The 27,617-nt window shown below is 37.4% G+C and overlaps 4 protein-coding genes across 6 annotated transcripts; 2 read left to right on the top strand and 2 right to left on the bottom strand.

The window, feature by feature from the left end:
- The first annotated feature begins 164 nt into the window (after window positions 1–164).
- On the top strand, window positions 165–2,266 carry LOC133516026 (protein YIPF7). The gene is made up of 2 exons (XM_061848705.1): window positions 165–393; window positions 466–2,266. Exons 1-2 carry the CDS (start codon window positions 285–287, stop codon window positions 1,152–1,154), a joined length of 798 nt encoding a protein of 265 aa, XP_061704689.1. The 5' UTR covers window positions 165–284; the 3' UTR covers window positions 1,155–2,266.
- Window positions 2,267–2,307: 41 nt separating this feature from the next.
- Window positions 2,308–4,109, bottom strand: LOC133516027 (transmembrane emp24 domain-containing protein 3-like). Its single transcript, XM_061848706.1, has 4 exons — window positions 3,875–4,109; window positions 3,517–3,634; window positions 3,193–3,320; window positions 2,308–2,585 (listed from the first exon to the last, which is right to left on the bottom strand). The coding sequence occupies exons 1-4, from the start codon at window positions 4,028–4,030 to the stop codon at window positions 2,355–2,357; spliced, it is 633 nt and encodes a 210-aa protein (XP_061704690.1). The 5' UTR covers window positions 4,031–4,109; the 3' UTR covers window positions 2,308–2,354.
- A 2,708-nt stretch (window positions 4,110–6,817) lies between these two features.
- Window positions 6,818–23,887, bottom strand: LOC133516025 (glutamate dehydrogenase, mitochondrial). Its single transcript, XM_061848704.1, has 9 exons — window positions 23,294–23,887; window positions 17,668–17,868; window positions 14,273–14,412; window positions 13,068–13,161; window positions 11,338–11,495; window positions 9,794–9,955; window positions 8,966–9,170; window positions 8,234–8,388; window positions 6,818–7,299 (listed from the first exon to the last, which is right to left on the bottom strand). Exons 1-9 carry the CDS (start codon window positions 23,724–23,726, stop codon window positions 7,183–7,185), a joined length of 1,665 nt encoding a protein of 554 aa, XP_061704688.1. The 5' UTR covers window positions 23,727–23,887; the 3' UTR covers window positions 6,818–7,182.
- Window positions 23,888–24,023: 136 nt separating this feature from the next.
- On the top strand, window positions 24,024–25,744 carry LOC133516024 (F-box/LRR-repeat protein 7-like). Of its 3 annotated transcripts, none has more exons than XM_061848702.1 (2): window positions 24,024–24,529; window positions 24,647–25,744. In XM_061848702.1, the coding sequence occupies exon 2, from the start codon at window positions 24,671–24,673 to the stop codon at window positions 25,706–25,708; it is 1,038 nt and encodes a 345-aa protein (XP_061704686.1). In that variant the 5' UTR covers window positions 24,024–24,529; window positions 24,647–24,670; the 3' UTR covers window positions 25,709–25,744. The 3 variants fall into 3 exon arrangements, with proteins under 3 accessions (XP_061704686.1, XP_061704685.1, XP_061704684.1); XM_061848701.1 differs by having other exon boundaries at window positions 24,025–24,582; XM_061848700.1 differs by having other exon boundaries at window positions 24,029–24,570.
- The last annotated feature ends 1,873 nt before the right edge of the window (window positions 25,745–27,617 follow it).

Below are 27,617 nucleotides of genomic sequence, written 5' to 3'. Positions count from 1 at the left end.
ATATCAGCACATTTAACAAAATTTGAAATGTAAATAACACTTTGTCTCTAATTGCCAAAAATTTTCAATGTTTGAAATTTTTGCATATGAAATGGTTCATATGCAAAAATTTGATGGATGTAATTGGCACTTGAAAGCTTTGTATACTAGTGGTATGTCATTTTGACAGTGACAAATAATTGACAACTCATATTTGTACAGCATTTGTGCACTTTTGCTGCTGTGTTATCGCACCGAATATAAACAGTTTTATACGTTTCATTACTTAGTTTAATTTGTGAGGTATGGCTAACTACAACAATCCAAATGATTACTCCTGGCAGGGCCAAAATAACAGCCAAAATTACTCTTTCAATACCTCCAATGCTTTTGGCGATCAAGCTCAAACGTTGGGTAAGTATAGGGTCAGATAAATTAATTTGAGTATTGAATTGTGTTTAACAGCTAAAAATATGATATGTTTAGATTTTCAGAGTTTTCCAACGGATCACCAAGATTTCTCATTTGACCAAGGAGGACAGAATGCATATCCTCCAAACAACAACCAATACTACAACCCAAATATGTTCCAACCTGCACCAATACCCGGCGAGCCAGCAACGGAAACCACTGAGTTCGATGAGCCACCTCTACTTGATGAGCTAGAAATATATCCTGATAGGATATTAGAGAAAACATTGGCTGTCATGAATCCATTCCATGGACAATCAAAAGCTGATGATGCCAATTTCTTGTTAAGAGACACAGATATTGCTGGGCCGATAACATTTTGTTTAGCATTGGCTGTGTGTTTATTTTTATCAGGAAACAAAGCTCACTTTGGTTATGTTTACGGTCTCTCTGTAATGTCTGTTATATTGATGTATTCTTTGCTTTCATTGATGAGCCGTTCTGAGGGTGTGTTTACATTACTAAGTGTTGCCAGTGTGCTAGGTTACTGTATGTTACCCATGGTTGTGCTGGCAGGGTTGGGTATATTCATTTCCTTGGAGGGAACAATAGGACTTACCCTGTCAGCCGTGGCTGTAATTTGGTCCGCCTTATCTGCAAGCAGGTTATTTGTGACCATGTCTGGAGATGCTGAGCAGAGGCCACTAATAGCATATCCTTGTGCTTTAGTCAATGGCGTGTTTGCTTTATTAGTACTGTTTTAATTTACAACATAAGTTTACTAGGTACTTTATTTGTTACTGGCTTACAAGGAATATGTTATCGAAATTTAATCCTTCTAACCTGAATTTCCAAACAAAATTGTACACCTCTAGTACTAGTTTTGTTTTACTAACATATTTTTAGACCACTCTTGACAGTATAACATGTGTATTGTGATGTTTTCGGGCAAAAGGTTAGTGTTGAGGACATTGTTGGTTGTTGCTAAGAATGATTTTTTAATTACATCTTTATGGCAGCATATTAACTACTGTCATTAAGTTACCTTTTGCTAGAAAACAATGTTTTGTCATGGCAGTATGTTAATAAGTGAAGGAACAATATGACTATCTCCATCTCTTTTGCTATAACAATAATCAAGTGCCACTGACACTACCAAAACATATTCTCCTCATATTCTATACTTTATTTTCTAAAATGCCAGTTCGGTTACAAAGATTGACAGTAAGATGTGTCCATACTTATGGTAATTCAAAATTTATGAATACAATCATTATGTCATTAGTAGTAAACATGGAACATATTTTCTTTATAAAATTATCATGACAGATATAGTCCTTCGATTTGAAGCTGGCTCCAAGCAGCTGATCTTTTGTCTATTGTTAACTAAAACCCCGTGTGCCATTACTTGCAAAAAAAGGGTCATATAATTCTAATTGGCACCTGAGTGCGGGCTTGTACAATGCTCAAAAAACCAGTGTAGGTGCACTCTCCGATAACGCGCCTTTGTTACTCATCTCGAGGAGACATTTTAGACTGGTTCAGCAGCAGCACACAAGAAATCGCAAATTATTATTCCATTGGACCAATATTTGAATCTTATTTCAATTATGATAGATGTAATTCAATAACCGGTTAAAGTGACCGGACCCTTTTTTTGCAGGTAGTGGCACGCGCGCGGTTTTAGTTAACAATAGACAAAGGATTTGCCACTTGGGGCCAGCTACAAATCTAATGGCTATACCAGCACCTTATTTACTCTAACGAGGCTGATTGTTTTGTTAACAATTTAAAAATAGTATTGTAAAACTATATTTCTACTTTGTAATGTAAATAAATATTTGTATATTAATAACAATAAAGAATCCTTATTATATCTTTGTCTTTAAATAATGTGGGTTCAATAATGAAACAAAATTAACCAAATCACAATATATTAATAAATAAACTAGGTTTTACTAAATTTACAATCTGTTGTATAGAGTAGGTCTATCACTGAAGAAATTCTTCAGAATCACAACTTGCCCAAATGATACAATCACAATGGCCACAGTTTCAATCATAGACCAGTTAAACACCCTTTCATTAAGGTCCTCTGCCCTCTTGCGGCTCTGAGCCTCTCTTAGTCTGTGGTGAGTTTGGTGGTCAATAATTTTGTTCAATCCAGAGTGAATTTCTTCAGCAGATGCTTCAAGCTGTAAGAATAAGACATTATGTATATTAATTTGTTATTCCAAAAGTCATTATGTAATTGTCATGCATGGAGAAAAAACTGCCTTTGGTAGGTACTACCAGTTGAAGGACAATTATGGATGTGCAAGTGTTTCCAAAAAATGTGAATATTCTTGGCAATTTTAGCAAACATTTAGTTTGGAATGGTTACTTGCCCTTAATTGTATGAATTGGATAGAGATAGGTATAGCAAGTTGTAGGACAATGCTAAAGAAAAAAATATAATAAATAAATAATCTACAATGGTAATGAGGCATGTGCTGTTGAATGGAAATTATTAGTCATTATTTCAAGTATAAATAATGTAAAATGAAATATTGGTGATACAACAGTAACAATTGTTATTTTATTTATTTAAACTTTATTGCACAAAATACAAAAAAGTTACAAATGGCGGACTTAATGCCTAATAGCATTCTCTACCAGTCAACCATAGGGCTTAACAGAAATACAAAAATGGTGCAAGAAGAAAAATAAGAGAATTTTACATTATTATATTATTTTGCTAGTTGTCACACTTGTGCAAATATAATGCTGAACCTTGTAAGTAGCAGGTAAAAGTAATATTACCTGAGTGAGTACAGTAGCATGTTCGCCGATACCAGGCAGGGGCTGCTCAGGGCCAACATTCAGTTCCATGTACACAAGCTTGTGAGAGAAGGTACTAAATTCATTGCTAAAGCACACCTTATATACACCTGAAATGTGGGATATTTATTTTAATCAACAATTAACTCCAATCCATAAATAAATACAAATCCAACAAAAGTTAGGGTTGATTTGATATAATGCTTGCCCTGCAGTATCTTCTGTTGATATTAAATATTTGAAAATCTATTGAAATTTCCACTTTATTACTCTTTAGACTATTATTCACATTAATTAAAAATGTACCAGTTTGTGTAGCTGTAAAAGGATGCGAGTCATACTGCATCTTCTGCTGCTGATAAATTATTTGCTTATTGGGTCCTTCCACCTTGACATCCACATCATACTGGCCTCCTGTGATAACCTAAAATATTAGTAAAGTGAGTAAACAGAAGAATTATAAGAGAGACTTATAGACAGTGGTCACAGTGGTCTTCTAATTACTCCATTAGGTTATTCAAAATGTTATGAGGTTAGAATGCAAACAATAACTGTGTGAATGGCATGTGATTAAAATTATATTGAAATACCCATAAAAAAACCTTTACAAATATCTAATTTAAAGAAAAAACTGTACATTTCGGCATAATTTGTAGCTTATTACCTGATACTCCAAGGATGCAGACGTATTGTTTTCTATATGCTCATAAAAACATTCTACGGCATTATCGGGTAATTCGAAAGTAAGCTCAACACTCTTGGAGTCGATTCCATTATATAATGCAGCTAAGACGCTAAGGAATATAAATTTACTTAACATTTTACGAATTATAGGAAAATTTCCTGAAGGGAAAACACTCAAGACGAAGTCTGTGATGCTACTATGTGACTGACAGTTCGTGAATACACGTAATTGGGTGCGACGGTGCCATAGAGTATATTGAATGACGGTGCGTTCCACATTTTATGAAATTTTCCATACCTAAAGATTTTAATTTGATTTTAATGGTCAGTCCAGACGGAATGATCAAACGACCGATTTGACAAATCTCCAATTTAAGATCAAAGAAATGTTGGCATAGAAAATTTGAATTTTGCGCCTTTTTCCACAGAGAAAGTGGGTTTGCAGAGTATAATGCGACGCTTTTTAAACACTCATGCCTACCGGGCCTAATAATCATCCACGGCCCAAGAACTGGGCCAATTACATCCACATTTCCCGATATCAGGCCTGAAGTTAAGTGCCCATTACATCTACACTTTATCAAGCGCCAATTACATCCACAGTCCCCGATATCGGACCCGAAATCAGTCCTGATTTCGGGGCTAATAATAGGGTTGTTTCCAATTTTTTGAAACGCTTGTATTACGTTCTATATTAACTAAAAGTTGCCCTAAAATTCAACTTTTATACTAAAAACGGCTTTAAATATGTTAAATTAACAAAATATATTTTGACAGATGCTTTGGCGCCCAAAACGCTCTTTGAAAATTGTGTGACGTCACAGTTTACGGTTTGACACACACACGTAGAAGATACGAACTGTCAACTGACAATTGTCATTTGTTGTTTATCGCCTAACTGTCAACAGTGTCAATCCGAGAGTTGTGGCGTCATCAGAATCTTCAATTACGTTTCGAGTTTGGTCACGTGACGTGTGCCAAAAGATATTTTAAATTCAATATTTACAAAAATATGGTCATTACAGGTCCCCTAAAAGTAGTTTAACATGTTCTTATAATCCAAAAGGATTTATTGGGATACAATTCTGCCCTAAGATTTGTAGATGGAAACAACCCTATTGTTTTCCGTTTCACAGAATATCAGCACATCGTTAACAGTATTTGAAATGTAAATAACCTCTAATAGGGTTGTTTCCATCTACAAATCTTAGGGCAGAATTGTATCACAATAAATTCTTTTGGATTATAAGAACATGTTAAACTACTTTTAGGGGACCTGTAATGACCATATTTTTGTAAATATTGATTTTAAAATATCTTTTGGCACACGTCACGTGACCAAATTCGAAACGTCATTGAAGATTCTGATGACGTCGCAACTCTCGGATTGACACTGTTGACAGTTAGGCGATAAACAACAAATGACAAATGTCAGTTGACAGTTCGTATCTTCTACGAGTGTATGTAGTTATGTGTCAAACCGTAAACTGTGACGTCACACAATTTTCAAAGAGCGTTTTGGGCGCGAAAGCATCTGTCAAAATATATTTAGTTAATTTAACATATTTAAAGCCGTTTTTAGTATAAAAGTTGAATTCTAGGGCAACTTTTAGTTAATATAGAACGTAATACAAGCGTTTCAAAAAATTGAAAACAACCCTATTGTCAAAAATGTTCCATGTTTGATATTGATTTTTGGCACTAACTTATAGTAGTTTTAGGTCAGTTTAAAGGTTCCTTTCTTTTAGTTTTTCGTAAATAACTCGTAAACTTTTTTCAAACGAGATGTCCAGTATTGCAAGACCCCTTAAAATAAATTTTGGGCTTTCTAGCTTAAATACCCGGCAGACGCACTTTGTTGGCAGACGAGTATTTTATGAACCTACACATAAACGTCCTATCTGTTGCGACCAGTCTCATCTTTATATCAGATGACGTAAATTCCACTTTTTGTAACAGGAAGTGATACATTATTCTTACTATTTTTTTCCAAACATAGCATCACTTTTATGAATTGTTACCATGGGGCTTAACCTTGTATCAGATGACGTAGTAGATCTCGGAATCTATGAGCGACAGTGTGGTACCTTTTGATTGAGGTCACTCTCAATCAAAAGGTACCACACTGTCGCTTATATTTTAAGTAAAGGTACAATTATTTATTTACGCCGGGATTTAGTACCTTTTAATTTAGTAAGTTTAATCCTACCAAAAACATTTTCGTGTAAAATGTTGTCAAGACGAAACTATCAGCCTCACACTGTCAAAAAGTTATCAGGATCTTTTGTAGAGCCAAGCTTCTAGCTCTACAAGCCTTAACTTCAGAAAGAAACTTAACCTTAGTTAAATATGTATGTGGCTTGGCCGTTTCGTACAGGAACTGTTTAATTTCATAAATTTTCAAATGTAGCGTACCCCTCGGCAAAATTTATAACTGAGATTAATACAATTATTTTATATAATATAATTATAGGATTTTTTTTAAATATATATAAACTAACTTATTTGACTTAACGCATAAAATACAAAAAAATAATATAACTACGATAAGCAGACATACGTGTGATGCTATACACTATACAGCACTACCACGGAAGATTTTGTAATTTCTTTTAAAGTACTAATTCACGAAAAAGTTTTGTGTTAAAAAAAAAAGGTGTAGGCACTGTGACATAGGGGTGGTCGGGGTCGTATTAGGTAGATGCTATCTAGCACGACCACGCTTTATTTTTTAACAGAAGTGGTTAATTTAATAGTCCTAATAAATGTACCAAAGGGTTATTTGAAGGCCTTTATCTTTCTTGCTCAATCAACTACAACACAATCACAACGTACCATTTAAACTATCATTATTTCTGAGAGTTATTAAATTCCTATAAACAATAACAATACATTGCATAAATATTAAATTAAACACTGAGTGTAAACATAAAACAATATTTTATTTCGAAAATTCATGACAATACAATAAGAAAATTAGATTTTCACTTATATGTTTAACAAAGATCCACTTAGATTAACGTATAAAATCCATGATGACTCCATTAACCCTTTGAACGCCATCGTCACGCCTATAGTGCGCGGCGCGTCGTCTTGAACCTTGTCGGATTGCACGAAGGTTCATATCGGACTGTAGCCGCGCGCGTCAGTTGACGTCTTTAGTGGTCAAAGGGTTACTGATAAAAATACTGTGAATATAATGTCTTAATAGTTATAGGTACACTTAAGTGCATAGGAGCTAAAGGAGGATCTAAAAATGCAGAAAATACTTGGTAATTTAGAGCGCGTTTAGAAGGCGAGGCCGGCGTCGGCGTAGGTGGTGAAGATCTTCTCGATGGAGTTGGCGTACGCCGCCGTCCGCAGGTCCAGGCCCAGGTTGAACTTCATGGCAGTCTTCATGATAGCCTGCAAACGTAAATGGTAAATGCCCGTTTTAACGTTTATAAGGGCGCTGAGACCCACGGTCAGATTTAACTCACGGTTAAAAATTTAAATGTTTTTAGGTAATGCTCAGTGAAGGTAACACTAATTATGGTTGCGAGCCATTGAAAACTTTTAGGTGGTTATTTAATTTGGTTTTCAAAACAACTCAGATCAATTATATTCTTGTATTAGTAATGAAAAATATAGTATTTTTACCGCCCTAATGAGGGATAACAGGATTACATCATCACAGAGATTACTTTTAGAAAGATTGCAGCTAGCCTCTGACCAGGTTCATTTTGCACGAACTTGGCATTAAAAATGCATACATATATCTATATTAGCTTAATAGTTGACGTAGCACTTGGCACGACAACTTAGCGTGGTCCGACTCTATTCAATTCCACTGTGTATTACTACATCGAACAGTATTTAGTATTTTATACAAACGTGATATAATAGAGAGCTTTTCAGTCGAGTACCGTGTTTAGGCAACGAACCTTGCCGAGTTGCCTAAGTAAGGTATGAGTTTGATACGCTCGATTATATCACTATTGTATATAAACAAACTACGAGTCATCTAAAATTTTTTTTTTTTTTACAATAAAATTTAAATAATTAATTTTATTATTTATTGGTAAATATCACAAATCTCAGTAGACAAAAATGTACTTCAAAAGACATAAACGCGCGATTATTTAGTCTCACCGCGCGCCCGTTTAGTCTTTTCTATGGGAGTGAATGGTAATTTTTTTGACTACAGCTAATCAAAATTAAGATATATTTGGGTTGGGAGGCCATATATGAAAAATACGCAATTATAGTTTGGTATACGAAATCTAATTCAACCATTACCTACAGTCGACGAGTGGGGAAAAAAGAATGGTATTATTAGGGAGTGGCAAGTGGCAGTTACCCTCGCGGAGCGCTCCATGGTGTAGTCGAGGCCGGAGTGCACGATGTCCTTCTCGGAGGCGCCGGCGATCTTCTTCTGGAAGGACTCGGACGGCGTCACGGGGATGCGCCCGCCCACGCGCCCGAAGCGCCGCTCCAGCGACTCCTGGACCGACTCTGAAATTATGCAATACGCTTCTTAATATTGCTGGATGACATCGCGGTTATGGAAAACAAACGGAGAGCCTGAAGGCAAAACTAACTTGTTGATGTGAATTACAACACGCTAACTACACCTGCATTTAATAAAGTTGCCAAGTAAAAAAAAAAAAACAATCATTAATTAAACACATGAGCTGTAGCCGACCATGTTTCAAGTCTCTCTCTTTGCCTTTATCCACATCCCATTTTATTTTGGAGTGGCTCTCCTGGTCAATCTTCAGCCATACTCTTCGGTTTTGGGTCGTTGTGTCATTGACTTGAGCCTTATTTAGATCATTGATCATATAACAATGTTACTAAGTAACATTGATATAAAATCAGCCATCAATATATACCATTGCGATTGAAGCTTCTTGTTAAAATTCGACGGGAATTAATTGTCCTTTCAAAATGATAATGGCGAATGGGTAAGGGACTTAGACAAATGGACGCGGTTCAGTACTCGTTTACATTGAAGAAGTCTGTGGCCTGTCGTTTCGCTACCAGTTTCAGTATAAGTGTAAAGTGGGTCTGAAAGACCGGTTGAACTCACCCAACAGGTGGTAGTTGGACTCGCGCTCATACTTGAAGGTGAGGCGGCCGTACGAGACGTGGTTGAGGTTCTTGAGCCACTCGAAGAAGGAGACGGTGACACCGCCGGCGTTGATGTACAGGTCGGGGATCACGAGGATGTTGCGGTCGATCAGGATCTTGTCCGCGGCGGGCGTCGTGGGGCCGTTGGCGGCCTCGGCGATGATCTGCGCAAATAAGAGGTGCAATATGAATGTTTCGAATCAATAACTAATAAGGGCTACATGTTAATAGTTATTTGTATTTACTAGGGGGCAAAGATGTTGTTTAACCGCTCGTGCTAATATTGATACCCGAGCAAGCGAAGAAAACAAAATTGAACCACGAGAGTAGCGAGTGGTTTGAGAAGTGGAATCATGAACGTTGCGAGGGTTTCAAGGCAAGAGGGTTAAACAAGCTTTGCCTCCGTGTGAAACATAAACTTTTATCAAATAAAAAAAAAACAGATCAAATCCAAAAGAACGTAATAAAAAATGTATCATTCAAAATCATCATTTTAAAGTAAATTCCACCAGTTAACATAAGGAAACCATTCAAAATTTGTATCTGATTACTTTGCTCCGTATGTGGATAAAATGAAACTTTTTCATTAGTTTTTGGACAATCAAGAGGGCCTTTATCAGTTGGTCTGGTGAAAAATAATCAATTGCGCGGCCTATGAACTTTCAGTAAATATTTGTACTAAATCGTATATAATATGCGTCTGAGGATAGACTGTGTTTTCATTGTTGACCGGTCATTAGCGAGCTTATTGCAAAGAGATAAGGTGTACCAGCCACAATCAGCGTACCTTGGCCTGGATCTTGTGCGCGTTCTCCTTGTGGATGACCTGCTCGACGGCGGCGGGCACGAGGATGTCGCACTTCTCGTACAGCAGGCCCTCGCCCTCGTACGGCTTGGCGCCGGGGAAGCCCACCACCGTGCCGTTGTCGATCCGGTAGTCCTCGAGGGCCTGCAAATAACATATTATGTTTCACTTTGTGTCATTTACTATTGTTCTCATGTAAACGCCTACCGCCGTTGTTAAATTTAAGGATGAATGAGATGTTCAAGACTAAACTACGAATCTTCTCCCGTTCAGCTTCAATTCATAAATTCGTTAAATTACAACCACACTCACAATCACAGGTGAAATCGATTAAATTTAACCCATTCACGTGCGCATGTGTGAATCATGTTCATTCATTCGCGCATCATGTGCGAATTTTCGATCTGGCACTATATTTAAAACCTTTGTCAGCTGCCAACCAAAGTTTCTTTTTATTTTTGTTCAGCATTACAATCAGTGCTATTTACTTGACCGTGAATATGATACACTCTGATATGAATATCTGATACTTGTACAGCATATTTCTGAGATAACAAGGTGCTTTATCATTTTACAAACAAGTGAAAATTAAACAATTACGTAACGTTTACAAATAACAATACGCTTCGACCTTTGCAGTGCATTCCTATCATCTATTGGTTAAGCCGATGTAGCTATGCCTGTTTAGACATAAAATAAATACTACCGTACAGGAAAGAAACTTTTTACAAAACCAAAGTTTGACAGCGAATCAGCGACGAATCATACTGTCCCTTTCTAACGTATGGCACGATCCCTTTCGGCTAATTAGGGTTGTCAAAATTCAAGTCATTATCTATCTTATCTGTGTTTGTACACGAAAAGGGACGTCAAGTTGTGCCAATCGTAATAATTGCTCGGAGCAATGCTGAGCCGAACGGAGCCGAGAATGCCCGAAAGGATTAGTTTCGTCCCACTGGTTTAGGTAACATGCCTAGCTGTATAATTTTCCCGACCGTTCTAGCTCTCAAGTGTAATCTAAGGACAAAAAATAATAAATGGTCTAAGTATATCCATGATGCTTAATCTGTTTTTAAGTAGTGTGTACTACTTAAAATACAATGTTAATCTGTTTTTAAGTAATGTGTACTATTTACTTAATAAAAAAACATATTAAGCAGGGCCTCATAACAAACGTATTTTAAATATTATGTGTAACTTTATATGTAGGTTATTTATGGCAAAATACATTTCTTTTTATATTTATACGAGACATGTCGCCAGGCGTGATGGCATATGGAACAAAATGTTGATGGATTGGTGCACGTTAGCTTGTTGGGTGGACGACGTTCGGAAGATCGCGGGGGACTTCTGGATGGGGGTTCAGGACTGGGATAAGTGGCATACAGCGTGCTGTAAAATGCATGGCAACTTTATGGTTGAATTCCATTTATTGTGGTCATGCACTTTTGCAGCTGGATGTACATGTAGAGAGGTCTATGGTAATCAGTGGGCGACTAAACCGATGAGCTATGCTTGTGGTGTACCTTGGGGTCGATGCCGTCGGGGTTGTAGATGGAGCCGTCGTGCTCGATGATGCCGATGCAGGTGGCGCCGGCGCGCACCAGGTAGCGGCAGGTGTGCAGGCCCACGTTACCGAAGCCCTGCACGATGAACGTCTTGCCGCCCCAGCCGGGGGTCGTGCCTGACACAATCACACTTGCTCGAAAAAAATCTTATATCATGCAGGTGTACTAAAGGACAAAGGCCTATATTATTCCCGCTGGAGTTATGGATTGTGAAAAAAAAACAGCTGTAACTCCCTAGTTAAACATAGAAGGCATAGACCCGGATAGGTTTGTGCATTCTATGTCTAACCTGTCAACGAATGACAATATGGCGGACGAATGTTTGAAATGTCACCGTATTTAAGAATTATATATTTCACTTAAAATTTAGTTTTTTTTTCTCAAGTGTGATGAAAAACATTGTGTGTAACTCCGGGGGTAAGAATATTGCAAACTTGGGTCTTTAATTCCCTCCAGTTTGCGGCTGTCGGGAATTATCTCCCTCGTGTCCATTATTTCACTTACCCCCCTCGTTGCACAATGTACTATTTAGCTTGCGCACACGCGGCGGGTGCGGGTCGGGTGCATCTATTCAGCTAGTTTTCAATGAACATCATCACACAGGCGGCGGGACCGGTCGTGCGAGGCCATCGGGCCAGACGCAGCACACGTAAATGGAATTTATCCAGCAGGAGCATTGCATGAAATGGTCTACCTTTGTCCCGTACAAACGCGAACTTTCTAAAGATTTGCAGGTACAAGAGTTTACTTTTCTGTGACTAATGGTCAAAAATATGCACAGAAAAATAATCTCAAAGGGCCTGCTGTAAACGCCGAAAAAAAGTCGCAACACAGGAAATAAAATGCTTCCGTACGGGACAGCCCCTGGAATGCTCCAGCAGTGGGACCAATTGACCAACTCTAAATCAATTAAGGGTTATCTATCTACTGCATATTTATATTTAAACTAAGTAGTAGTCGTTTTCATAGGTAGGTAGTAGGTATTTAATTTATGAGTAACACAAGTGAGATCGTAAGCAGAGATAAACTACGAACTACAATCGCTTCGATTTGATGACTCGATAACATTCTGCTAATAATTAAGACATAACTACTCCTGATTGCTAACTTATCGCTTTATCAACTCATAACAACTAGATTGAATGAATATAATTATGACCTTTTTAGTGAATATTATTATTATATTCGGGATTAAATCAATATAATAAACTAGTACCTACGTTACGTGACTAAGTGAAGTGATGAATTAGCAAATACCTTAATATATTCCCCTGTTGTTTTTCATAGTTGCACCCTAAAGGACCCAGGATCTCATAAATTGAGGAAACAAGGGAAAATGGGTCATGCATGTTGGGATAGGTCTTGCTGATTTTCCCATGATTTTTCCTTTAGTAAAAACACAAAAGTTTCATAACTGAACACCTTCATATACCCAATATATAAAATCTGAAGCATCTATTTGTTATACCTGCATGTCATTCATAGAAATCATAGAGAACTTGGTTTTCCGGAGCTTATTTATTCATCAACATCATTCATTACGAATATGTAACTCATTAAGTAAAGAAGGTAGGATACCGGGGGCCGTTTCACAAATCTCTGTCCCCTTTTATCGGTGCAAGAAAAAGATGATTTGATGACAAGAAATGTTCAATAGTCTTAAGGTATGACAAAGCAAAATATCTTACCGATCATGCTCATGTAATTGGCCTCGTTGATGAAGTTCTCGAGTCCGTGGAACACGCCCCTGCCGGTGGCCGACACTCTGCCGTGAATACCTCCCTGTGCGATCAAATATAGTCATTTTAAAATTGATAAAGATAGTTCATATTTTTTTAATGCACATTTCCTATTTTGAGACATGATAAATAAAAGCGGCCAAGTGCGAGTCGGACTCGCCCATGAAGGGTTCCGTACCATTTATGACGTATTAAAAAAAACTACTTACTAGATCTCGTTCAAACCAATTTTCGGTGGAAGTTTGCATGGCAATGTATATCATATATTTTTTTTAGATTTTTCATTCTGTTATTTTAGAAGTTACAGGACACACACACACACATTTTTTTCACTTTGGAAGTGTCTCTCGCGCAAACTATTCAGTTTAGAAAAAAATCATAGTAGGAACCTAAATATCATTTTTGAAGACCTATCCATAGATACCCCACACGTATGGGTTTTTTTGAGTTTCAGTTCTAAGTATGGGGAACCCCCAAAATTTATTGTTTCTTTTTCTATTTTTGTGTAAAAATCTTAATGCGGTTCATAGAATACATCTACTTACCAAGTTTGAACAGTATAGCTCTTATAGTTTCGGAAAAAAGTGGCTGTGACATAATCGGACAGACAGACGGACATGATGAATCTATAAGGGTTCCGTTTTTTGCCATTTGGCTACGGAACCCTAAAAATGATAAATTTGGCTTGTTCGTTTAAATTTTATTATTTCATGAAAACAAAATTTATTTTTAACAATGTTTTTTCGAAAATTTCATAATTCTAGCACGTCTTAGGTCCCTATTTGTCTCAATGCGGTGACAGAAGGTGACGCGGCTAGCTTTGTATTAAATGGCGATGTCACAGCCGAACTGTAGAATATTATAGGATAAGAAACATAAGTGACAGAGCCACGCCAACATCTCATCACTTAGGCGGGTTCATTTCGGGCAAAGTATCCTTAGCTGTCGGTGATGCACACGCGCCATTCCGCTCTCGGTACCCGAGTCGGAACCGTCGTGTGGTACTGATACCGACCTGGTTGATTGGTTTGCCGGTGACGCAGGCGTGCGCGTTGATGTCCTGGTAGCCGATGGTCTTGGCGTACGTGTCGGCGATCCACGACATCTCGCGCTCGGTACCCGAGTCGGAACCGTCGTGTGGTACTGGTACCGACCTGGTTGATTGGTTTGCCGGTGACGCAGGCGTGCGCGTTGATGTCCTGGTAGCCGATGGTCTTGGCGTACGTGTCGGCGATCCACGACATCTCGCGCTCGCCGGTGCCCATGTCGGGGGCGGGCACGTCCACACCGGGCCCTACGGGAGTCGACAATTGGAATATATGAATAAATAGGTTTCGTCAAATATATATCAAGTCGTATTTGCTTTCAGTCAACGTTACCTATATTGTTACTTTTGAAGCGACCTTGGGCATGTTTCTACTACAACTCGACCCGTCATAATATTTAATTAATACGTAATCCACATGTATGTAAGACGACACGTCGTCTGCGCCTGCGGTCGCAACACGTCGCCGGGCTCTTACTAGTACCTTTACTTACGGTCAATCGAAGCGTTGTTTGTGCAAAAAGCTGATGAAGTTTATTTAATTATACAATTCAACTACTGATTCATTGATAGTAGAGGTCAGCGCCGCATCCCTAAATACCGGTAGCGGCGCGCTAGCATTCGTACCCGGCGGCGCGGCTCCGCCGGCACGAAGGCCATTGTTTTATGGCAATGAAAATATCTATATTGATTTTTCTCAAAAAATGCGTAGAAATGTTTTTTGACGTTCGTAATAATAAGCTGCGAGCTACTGCGTTGCTCGCGCTTGACTGAGGCGCGCCGGTAATCGATTTTCATGCAACATCGATGGCCTAGGCTGGCAAAATGATCTTGAACGCTTGTCACACTCCGCGCCGTACATTGAACTTTTAAAATTTAGTTTGAAATGTTGAGATCGGCGTGACTTTTTCGATGACCCAGCGGCGGCGGCGTCGCGCCGGCGTTGCGCGGACCTCTGATTGATAGTACCCATGTCTATTCATAATATATTTGAAAGTAACTTCTATATCTTATGTTACCATAGGATCTCTTTGATGAAACAACTCAACCCAATTGTGTTTGGAGTTTTTAGAATTGACTCGATGAGAATTAATTGCCCTTATAGTACTGTGAGCGATAAAAGCTTGTACCAAAAATGATATATGTACCTACATTGCATAGTTACGCAGTTACCATACGCTTGCCAGAACGTTTATGATGGTCGTAGTGGTCTACGACGTGGCAGCGCGTTAAAAAGTGACATCTGCTTTGTCACCATTTGTCACACCGATAACGAAAGAATTGATAGTGCATATGTAAATTAATGGCTTTATCGTATTTATGTGGCCATATATATTTCGGCTATTTTTATTATTTACCAACCAAGCAAAAACGTTATTAAAGTTGCGCGATCGGTCAAGATAATTTTGTCAGTTTATCAAAGCTACTCGAATGAACATTTAGGCATTTTGCCTGATAATTTCTTTTATCTGTAACCTACAGTAAGAGGAAGCAAACAAAATTTAAGCGTGGAGCTAGATAGTTAGTTATTATTTATTATTTGATTTATTTGTCAAATAACTTGTAAAATAAATTTAAAAATCGTTTTTAAATACGTAGGTAAATACATAATGAGCGCTTTCCACTGGTAACCTACAACAACTAACAATAAATCTGAAAATCATAAATCAATGTTAATTTTTAGTTAGCTATTGTGTTGTCCTGTTGACAGCATTAGCAGTAATACACTGAGTACACTGACTACATATTTTGTCACAACACTGAATGACATGCTTAACTTGAGGCTAGTTATATTGGCACACCAAATAATACCTTTTAATGTGTTATTCACGTGTCGCACATATTTACTTAGGGTACCGTAACTCGTAACATTTAACCAAATCTCAGCGATCTATCATTTTATGTGTTTATCATCAGGATACTTTCTGATAATAAGGACAGAGAAAAGTATATGACGTTCTACGGGTAAAGGTACCGTATAGCGGTTGGTCCTTACGTCGCATTAGTATCGGAGCGTCGTTAAAATAGGGTAGCGCCAACCATATTAAGGCACCTTTACCGTGGAACAACAAATATTAATATGTTATTATTTCCCAGTCCCTCTTAGCAGCGAGACAGCAAAAGAAAATTAGAATAAAGTATTGAGATTCATAACATTAGAGACCTCACTTATACTGGTTCTCCTCAGTGCTTGGAGTAACTATCCGGTAATAATAAGAACATCAGTCTAGAAGCATTATGCAATTTGCTAGACTGTTGACTTTCAACCTAGGTAATCTAGGTCACTGACCTGAATCAATAAGTAGTTTAGCATTTGTTACGTCATCCAGCAATTACATGACTCGCGTGCAAAACAGTCAGTTCAAAGCAACCTATGTACTTAATGTAAACATTTGATTTGCTATATTATGTATTAGATTGAACACTAAAATACGTCAGAAATTATAGAGGGTTATTCCCGCCCGCTCAATAATCTTAGAATACAATTTTACAAAACGCCGTTTCTCTTGTAGTTACAGATTTCCCCTAAAGGCACAGTTTGAATTGTTCACCCGAATAATATTTGTGTAAAATTTTTCTATAGATAAATATCTAATAATAGAATACTAATAATTCAAAGTTCAGAAGAATCTGCAAAAACTGAGCTCGAGAGAAAAGTAGTTGTTTAAAAGTCTCAAAAGCTATAATCGATCATGGGTGGGAGCACACTTGGCTTCTTCCCAACAGTAGGTGTGCCGGTTATGCCGGCTTGACCTATTCCAATACATTGTTAACTTCTTGTCTGGTGGTACCTATGCACTTTATTACATGTAATTGCTAACCTGACAAAACCATAGTTGAAGTCTGTTAAGAACATAATGAAAAGTATTATTTGTAACCTAATTGTTAGTTTAAATTAAAACATTGTAGAAACAAGCGCCATAACTTAAGGGAAGACCACCGTAAAAAAATGCTGTAGTGTTCAATTTAAAAAAAAAACCAGCTTCAAAAAGGATAAAACAAAATATTATATGATATGATATGATATGATATTTATTGGTACATATTTACATTTAAAAGTCATTTTATATACAATTATCTTGTGATAGATTTTACATTGTTTTACTTATCGCTTTGAGATGCGCAAGCAACTGATATGTTTGATTTGAAGTCGCTGCCAAGCTAAATATTAAAAGCATCAACCGTCGAACCGAATGATGGTGCAGTTCAATAAAAAGAAAATAAAGCTGTCTATTAGTGGTATGGAGGTATTAGTGGTTTGGCTGTCTAGTAGTGGTTGTGACTAGTATTCACAATGAAGATCCAAACCCAGTGTCGTAAAAAGGCAACTAAACAAAACCATACAGCTCCTTGCACTCCATCATTAACAAATTTAATTGAATCTATTCGTGCATACTATCATACAACGAGATCGCCTAATGCGCCGCAGCCGTGAAACATACGAAGGACACGATGGATTCTAGAGAAGTCCGAAGTATGACCCATTCGCTGAAGTCAACTCACCAATGAATCCCTTCTTGGCCAGCTCCAGCGTGAAGCGGCGGGTGATCTTCTCGAGCTCATGCTCGGAGTACTCCTTGGGGTTGATCTTGATGCCAGCCTTGGCGCCGCCGAAGGGCACGTCCACGCAGGCGCACTTGAAGGTCATCAGCGCGGACAGCGCCTTCACTTCGTCCCTGGTCACGTCCGTTGAGAATCGAATACCTGTGGATGACACCATTTTTAATAGGGTTGTTTCTAATTTTTTGAAACGCTCGTATAACGTTCTATATTAACTAAAAGTTGCCCTAAAATTCAACTTTTATACTAAAAACGGCTTTAAATATGTTAAATTAACAAAATATATTTTGACAGATGCTTTCGCGCCCAAAACGCTCTTTGAAAATTGTGTGACGTCACAGTTTACGGTTTGACATATAACTACATACGCACGTAGAAGATACGAACTGTCAACAAACAAGATGACAAGTTTTTTTAATGGTACATACCATCTTTTTGAAGATCATATGTCTATATGAGACCCATTACATTAAAGCAATACAATATTCAGAAACGATAGATATAACTATTAAATTAAAAAAAAAACTCCCTACGTTATCTGCCAAAAAAAACAATTTCAGGCCACTCTTCAACCTGCTGGATTGATTTCTACCAAACATATCTAAGAACCACTACACGAAACTGTCTTATTACACGTAAAAAAAACGCATCCTTATCGGTGCACCCTTTGGAGCGCCAAACATATAACACATCACTTTTTGCGTCGGGGGTTAAAAATCTGACAATCGTACAAAAATGTCCCTTGCTAAGGGTGCAGGCACACGGGCGATTTGCGAGCGCCGAGTTACTATTTTATTTAATTTTCTTGTATAAAGCCGTAGGCGAAACCCTTTTCTTTCGATGTGTATTCCCAAGTTAATAAAAATGTAGGATTTGCACCCCTTAAGTGCTTTGTTAAGTGCGTGGCCGTGGGCCTACTTCGCCCACGCCTCGCTACGCCTAGAGAGACCTACAAATCCTACAATACGAGTATTGTATTGTAGGTCCCTCTTAAAACAAGCACTGTTACACTAAACCACAGGTCATTGCCATTTAGATGGCTAGTATTGTCACAGTGGCCTGCCACAACGTTTGGGCCCTTTGGGTAATTACTCGAAATTACAGCGTGAATAACAACAGGAAGAGCTTTGTTAAATAAATGAACAAATATTGCATGTGAATTATGTGTATAGTTTGTACAGACTTGTTTAAAAATAACTACGCAGGTTTACGGGATAATTGCGTAGGACTCGATAAAACTTATAAACTGTACTTATGTTATTCGTTTCAGTTTGAATTTTGCGACACCCTAACAGGGTCCATGTGCCTGAATGTTACATGAAAAGTGTACTTGGATGCAAATAAAGATCTCTCTATCTCTACATTACTAAATGTATAAGAATTTGGAATAAAAGCAGAAGGAATGTCAATACGTTCAAAGGGAATCATCATAAGCGTTTGCAATACATGATAGCATGGCGAATACTTTGCGTCCTATACGAAAAATGTATGAAATATTCGTTTCGCTAATTTCCTAGAAGATATAAATATCTACTGCGTGGGTGGATGGATACCCATTACACAATTACCCACGTGCAAATCTAGCGAGTTACAATAAGTACTTATTTACTGCCCGTCAGCAAAACTAAGAAGTTAAGTGAAATATTTGGAAACATTCCGTGTATTATGTACTAGCGTAGGTATGATTGATACCTACTGTTTTACTTTTAGGAGCGTCGGGATAGTGTGAGCAACCAAGCGCATTTTGACCTCGGGCCTCGGCAAAAAATAGTTATTTGTATTGTACAACAAGAGAGCAAAGTTTGATATTTCTTCGAGTGCTTGTTTTGAGTCCCGTGCAAGCGAAAGATTCTATTAGAATTTATTAGAATTACACAAAAATTTTCACGTCAGTCGGCCATCAAAAAATACAACCTGAAAAAAATTAATCCGTCTTCATCACTATTTCGATTAGCTCGAATTCGTGTGCGTGACACCGCTGTACTGGCCCCATTCTTAGTGCCCGTAAGGCCCGTCCTTAGATATATATGTCAATGCGTTTAAAAAAATATTCAAAGGCTAATAATGCAGGTGTGGCTGGTATTAGGGGGTAGCTCGGCGTGTTTTGAAATCGGTAATGGCAACATATTCTTTGTAGTTTGCTTTTGTTTAGTAAACAAGAAAACGCGAAAACAAATAGTACCTAAGTCATAATCTCATAATCAAAATGTATGCAACTATTCCGCGAAAGGTGCAGATATCCATGGTAGGTAATGTAATAGGTATTATCTGTCTATGATTATCAATCAAAATATCATCTGAAAAACATCTTCAAGATATTGTCAACATTCCATGACTCCGATAGTAATGTGACCGCCCGGAATAGTTAGGTACAGTCAGCATCAAAAGTAGCGGATCAAACAAGGTTTCAAAAGTATCTACCATTCTGAAACAGCTTAACAAAATATGGTGGTTCTATATGTAGAACAATTAAGACGGTAAAAGATATACTTTCGAATGTTTAGAGATTTATCTATACTTGGAAAAGTTATCCGGAATATCAGATACTTTTGGCGCGTTGTTTCATCCGCTACTATTGATGCTGACTGTACAAATGATTATACAAATTCATAAACATGGGCTAGTTTAGTTTGCTCGAATGATTATCTAAGTGCGCGACCTTCAAATTATATAAGTATCATGACGTGAAATGGTATTTTCTTGTTACATAAAGTGTTTTCGGTTGACGCGTCAGAGCCAAGCCCCCGTGTCGCGGGCTTGGTAACGCAGACGAATTACTTATCATTACCACTTATTATTATTAGCCTGCTGGAAATTACGTGCAGATACCTACGTTCAATCGTTATCCAGGTGATATGCTGACGATCTGATTTTAGGTGGTGTCAATGTCAAGTCAAGCCTCAAGCCTCTACGCATAGAGTCGCACCAAGAAAACCTTGCACGCACATGTGGGTGTGACAGTCACCATAAATGTGATCATATGAAAATACGTTTATATTGCCACTTCCACACTGCAAAGTCGGATCACTCTGTACTGTCTGCACAGCCAATTCGCACCGAATCTACTGGACTGGAATTGAAAAGTTACGCACACATAATATATATAGGTCAATGACCCAAAGCCGAACGTGTAATATTTTGAACATGGGGGCCACTTTTGGGGGTAAATTAGAAAAGGCTCGTTGTGAGAATTTCAAATGTATTTTTTTGTAAAGTTAGACCAAGCTAAGTTTGCAGCGATTTTGATAGCCCAGGCGGTGCAAGTATTATTTAAACGTCGTGACATAATCTCATATGAGATTGACGTTTAAAATAACACTTGCACCGTCTGGACTATCAAAATCGCTGCCAACTGAGCTTGGTCTAACTATATGTTATAATTTATTTGAGACTTCCTTGTAAATTAAGGTAACTGTGCGTAGACACACCCTACAACAGGGGTCACGAATCTTATGAAAAAGTGAGATCTCTTCTGATTTTTTTGCGGATAGAATTGCCCTTGGTTCACTCACTGTCTTTTTGCGAGCTAAAAGAAAGTACCTACTCGCGGCTCACGGGCCGCTTTGGAGTTGTATGATTTTAGAATCTGTAATTCGTGTTATCCACGATGACGCGCAGATTTGTCAAATCTAAGGCACGCGTCGTCGTGAATGACACGATCTATAAAGAGAGAATCTTAAGAGCTCTGGTAGCTTAACGGTAAGAGCGAGCGACTTTCAATCCAGAGGTTGCAGCCGTTGCAAGCGGGGTTCAATCAAACCACGGCTCATACCAATGAGTTTTTCCGAACTTATGTACATACCTAGGTAAACTTGCCTTCGATATAATTTGATATTTACCAGTTGTTTTTGGAAAACATCGTGAGGAAACCGGACTAATCCCAATAGTCCCTAGATTCCCCTTTGTGTTGGAAGGTCAGATGGAATTCGCTTTCGTAAAAACTAGTGCCTACGCCAATTGGACCGCAGGCCCCCATGAGCCATGGCAAAAAGCCGGGACAACGAGAGGGAAATGATAATTCTAGAATTCAAAGCAAGCATACTGATCCGCGACTCCTCAGGGCGTTTCGACATCAGGAGTATCGTGAATTTAGCCGAAACTGGCCCTCTAGCAATATAAGTTTTGTGAACTAAAGGGATCTTAGGTACATATCTTCTAAATAAATACCTACTTTCAACGGAAAATACCTATTTTGAACACGTTCGGCTTGTACTAGTACCGATTGAGCCGTTTTTTTTTACTTTTCACCAAAACACTTCCCAAAGCGCGGCATAATGTTATTTTCGTAATACACGAAATTCTCGTACGGGTTATTCCCACTAGTTACCACCAAGTTGGTTTGGTGGTAACTACAGGGATTTTTTTTTCCCAGTAGTTACCGCTACTAGTTCTATGAAACCTGGATCTTTTGTCAAGGGCGCTTACGCCACACTGCGTAGCGCAGCGTTGCATTTGTATAGGAGCATCGTTGATAATGGCGTAAGCGCCATCGACAATAAAGTCCCTTTCAATAAATAACGTCACAATTATACGAACGAACAAACAAATCAGTCAAAGACCGATTTTTTTATCACCTTTAAGGCAATTTACTCAGTAATCGACTTATAATGAAACGAATAACTAATTAACTTATAATTAATTCGACGTTTAATTAATTATTGATAAAGGAACTCCATATTTATACTGTTTTTATTAGTATTGAATGCTAACCAAATTTTGGTGGTAACTACTGGGAAAAAAAAATCCTACCTTTTACCAGTGGTAACTACTGGGAAAAAAAATTACCACTAGTTACCACCAACTTGGTTTGGTGGTAACTACTGAGATTTTTTTTACCTGTGGTAAAAGGTGGGAAAAACAATCCCAGTAGTTACCACTGGTAACAACTTGGTGGTAACTAGTGGGAATAACCCTTCTCGTACTTATAATGTAAGGATTGTAGGACCTTTCGATATTCAGCACCACATTTTAAAACAAGTATGAGGGTCCCCACCCTATAAAATACTGCTCTTAGTAATTATTTGCCTGAAAATTGTTACATATTGTTATTATATATTATTCCTTTAGGATTAGCTTAACTTTACTGCTATATGACTGTGGGAGCTGGTTATATAGAGATATTGTGACCATTTATGTAGGTAATAGGTATCCTACAGCGGTATTGATATACGGATTATACGGGACAGGTAAAAATACGGGACGCGACAGTTAAAAACGGTGACTCCCATATATACTTGACGAATGGCAACCCTAGGCATACCGCATACCTACTTGTTTGTGTCAATAAATTTTCTCCTAATCTCTAATTTAGATAGATTTTTAACTTATATAGATACTTTTTACCAAATATAGCAAAGCACAGCTTAAGTAGGTTGTGCTTTTATTTCAGTCCCAGTTAAATCTCGCTAGAAACCTACGTAACATTACGGCAGCCGGCAACATCACGTGTCTCTTGAGCTATAAATATAATTTCCCTATTATCGGATTTAACTAACTGCGGCACAATATAATTACTCTTGTGATGTACATAAGCGATCTTTATAAAAATATGTATGTTAAGGGCACTTACCTCCTTTAGTGGGTGTTCTGTGGGAGGAATGCTGAGCGCGGTAACCGAGGATCATTTCATAGTCTCCAGAGTCACGCCTCAAAGGGAACTGGACTTCCAAAATATGATCACAGGGTTGCATAAGTTTCAAGATACCAGATACTTTTTTCTTCTTCTCTTCAACGGGTACTCTTGATTTCATATCTTCTACTAATTTGTCTTCAACTACCTGACAGGCCCTATGGAAGAAATACTCCACCATGTCAAAGAACCTCGGCTTTGCACTTGTAGGAATATCCTTAAGCCTTTCAGGTATTTCATGGCTGGCGTAAGTTCGGCAGCAAAGAACGTTCGCAGCAGCAGGCGCGATTCTGACCACGTTGGTTGCTTCATTTTGGATTGAATTTTTTAAAGGCGGAGTTACAGATTTAGCAATATTTTTAAGGTGTAACATTGTGACTGATTATATTAAGTACTAGAGTCGGGTTAGGTCGCCTTTTAAAATACACAAAAATATGATGCGATGTTACTTGTTACAGTGACGACCCGCCCCGACGGATTCGACCACTGAATTGAATGAACTTAGTCGCAGACGATAAAAAAAAACAAGGATCTGCCGGCAGTGCCGGCTGCCGCAGCTCGCAGGTAGTGAAGAGCTTTGATGCGGATTTTTTGTCTCGCTTCAAATAACGATCGAAAAAGCGACGAGACGCGTGGATGTTGCGTTGCGTAAGCATACATCTTGTCGTAGTGAGAAAATTACATGTTGAAAAAAATCACTTTATGGCTTAGATAAACTTGATGAGTATATAAAATATGGCCTCATTAATATGTTACAAAAAAAATTAAGTAATAATTAAACGTTCATAGATTAAGTTAATCAATCATTTTAATATTTAAAAATAATAAGACCTCAACGCTGAACCATCGTGAACAAAGTACATTTCGGACCACTTCGTCAAGGTGCCCGCGTAATTGCTACTTGTATTTGCATCCCTTGTTAATTAACAAAGACCGCATAAGTTCATCTCTTTCACATACTCCCTGACGTTTGATTGATAAAAAAAGTTATACTTGCTTATTTGTTGTGACGTTTGATTTGAGTGAATCGTATTATTGAAGAATTTCTCAAAATAACTTAGAAAAAGTTCATACATGTATTCTACGCATTTGGCCAAAATTAGACGAACAAATGACTTGCCTGTTTAAACAAAGAGATCGCGCAACGCGCCAAAGATTTACTGTCTTGTGCTGCCTGTACGATTCAACCAAAATTAAACTATTTGAAATGATTTAATGTGAGAAAAAAGGTAATTTTTATTAATGTATTAATGAAAAAATTCTGTTATCTTACTTATCTTTTACTTGTTTTAGTTAACATCGTTGGAACACGTCAGAATGGTGTCTGGGGACGAAAACAACTATGACTTAATTGAGCATCTACCAGATGAAATTATAATACTTATCTTTAAAAACCTTCCACTGGAATCAATTTTGACCTGTGAGAATGTATGTAAGCGTTGGAGAAAATTATCTCGAGATGCATCATTATGGAGACATATTGTCATTGTTTATTCAGGGAAGCCCGGTCAAAGTGAAGTAAGTGAGCGCAATCTGGAAATCATATCAACCCACGGCAAGTATATATATTGCTTAAAATTACAGTACGTATACAGTTATGCTACTATAAAATCCATTACAGCTAACTGTGACTATATTACTTCACTGGAATTAGTTATGTGCAGAGTTACAAAAGAATTTGAAGAGGATATTTTGAGATGGCCAAATCTTAAAAAACTAAATTTAAGGAATTCTTTACTCATGACCAGCAAGGATGACTTAATAGTGAAATATGATTACTTTAAGGAGTTAAATTATTTAGCCCTATCAGATTTTGGATTAAACCCATTTAATTGTGATGCTTTATTGAATTGTAATCATTTAAGTCATATATTGATAGAGAAAATTAAAGATCTGGATGTAGACTATATAAAAAAGTTAATACTATCGAAACAAAACATGTTGGTCACATTTCACATATATGGAGGTGACGCAGTGGATGATAAATGCCTTGCCCTGCTGGCACAGTGTCCAGCTCTCAAAGACTTGGCGATAATAAGGTGTGAGAACCTTACTGATGTTGGTTTGTTGGCGCTTTCCAACCTAAGGACAATACAACATTTACAGATATGGAATAACACTAACTTTACTGAATTAGCACTTCTGAAAACATTGGGCAGCAATATATTTATAAAGCTAGAAAGTCTTAGTCTTTCTAGGATAAGAAATATTACACCAGTAATAGTGGATATAATTTCGGAGTATTATAAAAGCCTTAAATTTCTGGCTTTGTATCAATGTCCACATATTGTAATGACTGATTATGAAAAGCAGCTGAAATCCAAATTTAGGAATATAGATGTGGTTCTGTACTGATAAAAGCATACTATTGTAATATATACTGTTTTTTTATGTAGGTTTTTCTTAACCTTTTAATTGCTTAGAACCATGCATGCAAACAACCTTGAAATAGAAGCAGCTTACCTAAGATGGTTGAGCTTTTATTGTTTGTTATTGTGGCCATCACTTTAAACTGTAAATTTAGTCTGTAAATAAGAAAGTGACTTAGCCTAATTGTAGCTGCTTTGTCATCTGAAACAATCACAATTGTTGATTCAGAACTTGAGTAGCTAAATAAATAGCTAATTTCTTAGACATCTGCTGTTATGGTATATAGGGTTAGGCCAAGCTAGCTCTGCAGCAAGCTAAGTGGTTTTTACAAGCTTTTATTTACCTGTTCCATTGTCTGTAATCAAATCTTGCAAGTTAAATTTGATCCACTTCCCGGTTTCCGATTGAGCTGAAATTTTGCATACATGTATCGGGTGACAATGCAATATTATGGTGTCGTTAAGCTGATCTGATGATGGAGACAGGAGGTGGGCATAGGAACTCTGTGATAAAACAACGCAACCTAATTGTGTTTGGGGCTTTTAGAATTTTTAGTATTAGTTGCCTGTGGAAAGAAAAGTAAGTAAGTAAGTAAATATTCTTTATTGCACCAACAATTATACATTTTACATACATGTAAAACTACAAATGAATTTTAATGGAAAATAGAACCAGGTAACAACAGGCGGTCTTATCGCTAAAAAGCGATCTCTTCCAGACAACCTTTAGGTAGCAGGAAATTTCGAACTCATACAAAAGTCAACAGGTAGTGCAAGGAGCTAAATATGGAGACTTAAATACAAACACACATACTACTTATATAAGTATTAAAACAATACCTAATATACTAATAAATATACAATATAATATAATACAATATATATATATATATATATATATTTATACTTACACATATACAATATATAAATGGCAACTTAAGATAGAGATAGAAAGTATAGTTTCAGCTGATTTTTGAAAATGGGGAGAGATTTAGCTAATCTTAATTCTACTGGCAGAGCATTCCATAACCGAACAGCCCGGAAGGTAAAAGAGCTATTATAAAATTTTGAAGTAGATAAGGGAGGAGCAAGAATATGAGTCTGAGAACATCTGATAGAAGAGAGATACTTGAAACGCTCTTTGAGATAAGGTGGTGTAGCGGGGTTAAAGAGAATGCCATAAAGGAGGGCAAGAACATGAGAGTCACGGCGAAGACGAATAGGAAGCCACTTGAGCTGAGAACGAAACTGAGACACATGGTCATATTTGCGCAAGCCAAATATAAACCTTATACAGAGATTCTGGAGGCGCTCAAGCTTATTCAGCTGATCCTGCGTAAGGTCAAGATAGCAAATGTCAGCATAATCTAATATGGGCAGTAAGAGAGATAGAAAAGTACAGTAGGTGATAAAAGCTTGTACCAAAAATGAAATTTTTGCCGAAAACTTAGTGATAATCAGTATGTGACAACATCACAGAAAAGAGTACTTGATACTTGTGATTTATTCTATCATTGACTAATTGTAAAAATCAAGCATCTACAATTTTATGTTTAAATCACAAAAATGTTAGCTGTGGATGGCAATGTTATCAATCATCATCATCTAATAAGATGTGCTCAATTTTCTGTGAACTTAAAATCTTGGTTTAAAGTGTTTAAACTAATATTATATTTTGTAAATATGGTGCAAGTATTAAGATGCCTCCTTCCACTTACCCTTAACATGTCTTGGTGAATGGTGACGCCTAAGAAACATTGCCATATATATATATTGCTGCACTGCACGGTTGCAGGTCTGCAGGGTATCTCGGTTTAACTCTATTTATAAAATATTATAATGATGTCAAATTAACAACATTTTGAATTTAAAACATTTTTTCTGAAATGGAATGG

This window comes from Cydia pomonella, chromosome 3 (assembly GCF_033807575.1).
Source record: "Cydia pomonella isolate Wapato2018A chromosome 3, ilCydPomo1, whole genome shotgun sequence".
Classification (NCBI taxonomy): Eukaryota; Metazoa; Arthropoda; class Insecta; order Lepidoptera; family Tortricidae; genus Cydia; species Cydia pomonella.
Note: the sequence above shows the minus strand (reverse complement) of the source record. Positions and strands in the feature narration are given on the sequence as shown.

Coding starts and splice junctions, on each gene's coding strand:
- LOC133516027 (XM_061848706.1), bottom strand. CDS start 4,030: ATGTTAAGTAAATTTATATTCCTTAGCGTCTTAGCTGCATTATATAAT. Junction 3,635..3,874: donor CTGCATCCTTGGAGTATCAG/GTAATAAGCTAC, acceptor CTAATATTTTAG/GTTATCACAGGAGGCCAGTA. Junction 3,321..3,516: donor TTTTACAGCTACACAAACTG/GTACATTTTTAA, acceptor CCCACATTTCAG/GTGTATATAAGGTGTGCTTT.
- LOC133516024 (XM_061848702.1), top strand. CDS start 24,671: ATGGTGTCTGGGGACGAAAACAACTATGACTTAATTGAGCATCTACCA.
- LOC133516025 (XM_061848704.1), bottom strand. CDS start 23,726: ATGTTACACCTTAAAAATATTGCTAAATCTGTAACTCCGCCTTTAAAA. Junction 17,869..23,293: donor CAGAACACCCACTAAAGGAG/GTAAGTGCCCTT, acceptor TGTCATCCACAG/GTATTCGATTCTCAACGGAC. Junction 11,496..13,067: donor CAATTACATGAGCATGATCG/GTAAGATATTTT, acceptor TGATTGTGTCAG/GCACGACCCCCGGCTGGGGC.
- LOC133516026 (XM_061848705.1), top strand. CDS start 285: ATGGCTAACTACAACAATCCAAATGATTACTCCTGGCAGGGCCAAAAT. Junction 394..465: donor CGATCAAGCTCAAACGTTGG/GTAAGTATAGGG, acceptor TGATATGTTTAG/ATTTTCAGAGTTTTCCAACG.